At 35.6% G+C, this 5242-nt stretch overlaps 1 protein-coding gene across 1 annotated transcript; it reads left to right on the forward strand.

Moving 5' to 3' along the window:
• Positions 1-1935: 1935 nt before the first annotated feature.
• Positions 1936-4564, forward strand: LOC103491876 (cation/H(+) antiporter 15-like). The gene is made up of 4 exons (XM_051085582.1): positions 1936-2039; positions 2126-2209; positions 2334-3326; positions 3410-4564. Exons 1-4 carry the CDS (start codon positions 1995-1997, stop codon positions 4562-4564), a joined length of 2277 nt encoding a protein of 758 aa, XP_050941539.1. The 5' UTR covers positions 1936-1994.
• Positions 4565-5242: the final 678 nt, after the last annotated feature.

Below are 5242 nucleotides of genomic sequence, written 5' to 3' on the forward strand. Positions count from 1 at the left end.
TATTTGAATATAAATCCGGTCAAAGTTTTGTTTTTTTAAAGTTAAAAGTCAACATGTTGACTTTTATAACTTTGACCGTTTCAAAACTTTCCAAGCTTCTAAATATGAATTCATATTCATATTTTTATTATTTAAATCATATTTAAACATAAAACTTAAAGTTTATATTTACCGACTTATATCATATATACTTGTCGGTTTCTCTCTCTTTACCTAATTCGAACAATTTGAGTTATTCCAACATATTGTTCTAAGTTGAATCCATATGAGCTAGTAGGGGAACCTAATGGACCTATAGATCATGGGTTCCAACGATTCGAAATTAACTGGCTAAACTCTTTTAGACCAAGTTTAATCAACATTCATTAACTAATGAGTCATTCCACTAAAGACTCGTAGTTGCACTCCCATCAGTGTAGGTATATTTCTATCCACTTGATATAACCATGATGGGTAAGTTGATTCTTCACAGGTTGTTCGTAATCTTGGCTGGGTCAAAATACCGTTTTACCCCTGAAATTATATCTTGCTCCTTAAGACCCAATGATCCACTATTGAACAATTGGTTTAAGGTCCAACCTATAAACCTGAATCCTTCTCAAGCCAATGAGAAGGTGGGGCCCCTTGTTCAAGACTTGGATTCAGTCCTTAAGGGAACAATCTATCTACTAGCCCAGAAGTAGGTAGGAGTGAATTCTGTCTTGCACCCTATGTCCTTAGCTATCCACTCGGTCTTATCCCTGAAATGGGAGACTTATTGGGCCAGCGAAGATGAGCTGCCCTTACCTATGCAGATCTAAAGATACTACCGAATTTACAGAAATTCATAGTTAGCTTAGGATTAAGGTCAAGTTACCTATGTCATTATAATTGAAATAGTCAGTTTATATAGTTTACGACGTTATAACTAAAAGTGACTATTTCGTGATTTTAATCTTATGCAAACCATTTACATAGGATGCCCCCACTCCTATGTCTCTACCTGAACAATTCAGGATTACATCGTTTGTACTAACTACGTAGGGGCCGCATCCATAGTGTTTTTCCAAAATAACGCGCCCAATCTTATTCATACATTATAGACTATTTAGGCTATTAACTCGAACTTAATCCATGTTTATGTCTCTTACATAAAGTTCAAGTGTATTGACAAACTTAGTAAAATAGCATCGGGACCTTAATTTATTGGTTTAAAATTATAGTATTCAATAATAAACTTATTGAATCAAATAACAAAGTACGAGTTTTAGGACATAAATTCCAACAACTTCTTATTTCCTCTTCTATCAAAAGAGAAAATTTGATCCATAATATTTAAATAGGTCTACACAGATCCTTAGTTAAGTTGAGCTTTGGTTGAATAACGTAAAAATAAGATAAAACAAGCATTTAAAATAAATGAAGTGTCATTTTTTTAATTAATCTAAAACTACTTTAATGTTCAAAACATTTTGTTTTCTATTGTGACACCAATAAAGTGATGATGTCATTTTTAGGTTCATAGATGGACACCATTATTTAGAACTCTTTTTTCTTCTTCTCTCTTTTCCCTGACCTCAATTAAAAGTATTCGTTTCAAAACCTGGGGACTAAATAGCGATATAATCTACAAACCTCATGCAAAAAATATATTTTACCCAATGTTTTACTAAAATTTAGATGTTTAGTTGTTTTGTTAGTTTGTAAGGGAAGAAACGTTAAAGAAACAGCCAAACAGGTGAGGGTGTATGGTTAAATTATGGTTATTTAGGCCAGATCATATTTGAAGTTCAATTTCTTCCAAAGTTGATCTGCCTTTTTGTTTGTTCTTTCTAAAATATTGTTCTTCATGATCATTAGGTCACAACTTTTCCCATTAAGCATCTTAAAACATGGATTCCCATTAAGCATCATAATCCCTTTTGATTCTTAAAGCAGATTTTCAACCACACTATAGCTTTCTCTGAAAATGGGTTCCATTGTGATGGAACCAAACGACATTGCTACCTACATCAATGGTGGAATTGGGCATAGGCCCACCAAGAACTTCACTACAATTTGTACGTTTGCCAATCATATTCACTGCACCAGCATTTTCATAGGCGCAAACCCTTTGGAGTTCTCAGTTCCACTTCTTTTCTTGCAGCTTGGAATTTGCTCTGGAACTATCATCTTGTTTTCTCAGCTTCTTAAGCCCCTTGGCCAACCCCTGATTGTCTCACAAATTTTGGTATATTATATATTTTCTATTATAGCACAATTCTCTTATTGGTTTGGTTAATATTGTTGAAAATATATAATATATGTCTATATATATCTATATCACAATTCTCTTATTGGTTTGATTTTATCAGGGTGGTTTGGTTCTAGGTTCTACTGGTTTAAGCAACGTGGAGATATTTAAGGAGACGATTTTCCCTCTTAGAGGATTTGTTTCGCTTGATGTGGTTTCTGCGCTTGGCCATATTTTTTACTACTTTTTGATTGGTGTCCAAACGGATATCTCCATTGTCAAGAACATTGACATGAAAACATTTGGCATTGGGTCTTGTGCAACAATTTTGGCTACACTTCTTGTCATCATTTACTCTATGTCATTGGCTAGTATTATTGACATGACAAAATTCAAATACATTTTTGAGCTTGGTAAATTAGAGTCATTTATTAACTTTCCCATGGTTGCTTCCCTTGTTTACGAGCTTCATTTGGTCAATTCTGAGTTTGGGAGAATTTCTTTGACGTCATCCATGGCTTCTTCTCTTCTCAGCGTATCTCTTACATTATTAGGAAGTATATTGTCTCCAAATGGTACAACCAGACAACAGATCTTATCAGAAACTTTTGCTATTATGGTGCTTATACTTGTCATCGTTTTTTCTATTAGACCCGCCACTCTATGGATGGTAAAGATGAATCCGATAGGACAACCATTGAAGGAGTGTTTTGTGATTACATTGCTTTTGGGGGTGTTGGTGGTTGCCTTCTGCTGCCAGGCCTTAGGTTTGCGTATCTATTTTGCTTCTTTTTTTATTGGATTTATAATACCTTCAGGACCTCCCATTGGTTCAACATTGGTAGACAGACTTGATTTCATCACCACTTGGATTTTCATGCCCGTCTTCTTCGCTAGAATAGGCCTTTCAGTCGATATCTACAATACGAAACTCATAAATTTCATATGCATGTCATTCATTGTCATTGTTAGCGCATTGGGGAAGTTTTTGGGTGCCCTTATGATCTCAATGTATTATAAACTACCTATGAGAGATGCCATATCGCTCGGCCTCATCTTGAATAGTCAGGGAGCTCTCGAGCTTATGACATTTAGAATGAAGAAGAGGGACAAGGTACGTTAGCTAGGAACATACATACATTATATTTCTTTGTTGACCATCATCATCAGTATCTTATCGTGTCTTTATGATTACAGGTGATCGATGACGATGCATTTGTGGTTGGATGCTTATACATAACGGTTATGGTTGCGATTATCACTCCAGCGATAAGATATCTCCTCCACCCTTCAAGAAGGTATATAGTTAAGAAGAGAAGAACAGTGATGCACACAAGACCAGAACATGATCTTTGTGTATTAGTGTGCATTCACGACCAAGAAGATGTTCCAAGTGCCATTAACCTACTTGACGCATTGAATAATCCAATGAAACAAAGCCAACTTGTTGTGTACATGCTTCATCTTGTGGAGCTTCTTGGTCATGCTCAACCAAAACTCATACATCATAGGTTCACAAAGGTTAAGACATCAAGGTCATACTCTTCTGAGCCAATTGTTAATGCCTTCAAATACTTTGGAGATAGCAACAATGAAATTGTTGTAATTAATCCTTTCACTGCGATATCACCTTTTACAACTATGCATGATGATGTTTGTTCTCTTGCATTGGACAAAAAGAGTTTCTTAATTTTTGTTCCTTTCCACAAGAGATTTCATTCCAATGGCGTGATGTCTTCATCAAAATATAAATTAAAAATGGTCAATGATAATATCCTCGAGAATGCACCATGCTCCGTGGCTCTTGTTGTTGAACGTGGATTTTTAAAGCTTTCAAAGTCTATTGAAACATGTTTGTACTCTTTTCAAATAGCAGTAGTGTTCATAGGTGGAGCAGATGATCGCGAGGCAATGTTCATTGGGGCAAGAATGGCTGGGCATGCCAATATAAACTTGACAATGATTCGAGTATTAGAGAGTGAGAAAGTTGGAAGCGATGAGGCTGAAGAAAGTAGGGTGGACGATGAAGCAGTGGATGAGTTTCGAAGAATGACAGTAGACAACTATAGAGTTAGGTACATAGAAGAAGTGGTGAAGGATGGGATTGGAACAATTTGTATACTACGTTCAATGGGGAGTAATTTTGATCTGGTAATGGTTGGAAGGCGACATAGCCCATGCTCAGCCTTGGTTCAAGGGCTGGTGCTCTGGAATGAGCACACAGAACTTGGGGCAATTGGAGAGGTATTGGCCACTTCAGATTTCATGGGGAATGCAATGATCCTTGTTATACAACAACATACAAGAGTGGCAAATGAAAACCATGACAATGCTCAAGAAACTATTCTTTAGTTAATTAGACGGATATTGATGCAAAAAAGAGGTGGCAATCTAAAGCAACTTAATAAATTTTATACACCTGTTTTAATTCTCCACCCCATAGCTGATAGCTTCTTTCACTAAACGTTTTCTAACAACCATTTCTTCCCTTTCTTTCAACTTCTTCTCAAAACTGTAAATTTTCTGTCATTTTCCATATCCACACATGTTGAGATTTTCAACTTTGTTTTTTCGTTGGTCGATCCGACTTTCGGTGTATATGCAATTATTTATATTATAAGCTTAGACATTCATCATGTCAACTTCTACAAAACGTAAAGTTAAAAATAGAAATTATAGTAACAAAAACCCAAAAGTTTTAAGGGGAAATTGCCAAAAATAGGTTAAAAAAAGATATTTAAATGAATTTTGTGACAAGTTTTCAAAAGAAAGACTTTTAGGACAATTTGGGTGTGAATGGACAAAAATGCCCTTCATTAAATTTCTATCGCTCTCTATTGATTTTTCGCGGGAAATTGCCAAAAATAGGTTAAAAAAAGAGATTTAAATGAATTTTGGGACAAGTTTTCAAAAGAAAGACTTTTTGGACAATTTGGGTGTGAATGGACAAAAATGCCCTTCCTTTCCTTTCCCTCTTCCACGTTTGCTTTCCCTTCTCTCCACGATCGATTCCTTCTCTTTTGCGTATAG

The sequence above is a fragment of the Cucumis melo genome, chromosome 6, assembly GCF_025177605.1.
Source record: "Cucumis melo cultivar AY chromosome 6, USDA_Cmelo_AY_1.0, whole genome shotgun sequence".
NCBI classification, from domain to species: Eukaryota; Viridiplantae; Streptophyta; class Magnoliopsida; order Cucurbitales; family Cucurbitaceae; genus Cucumis; species Cucumis melo.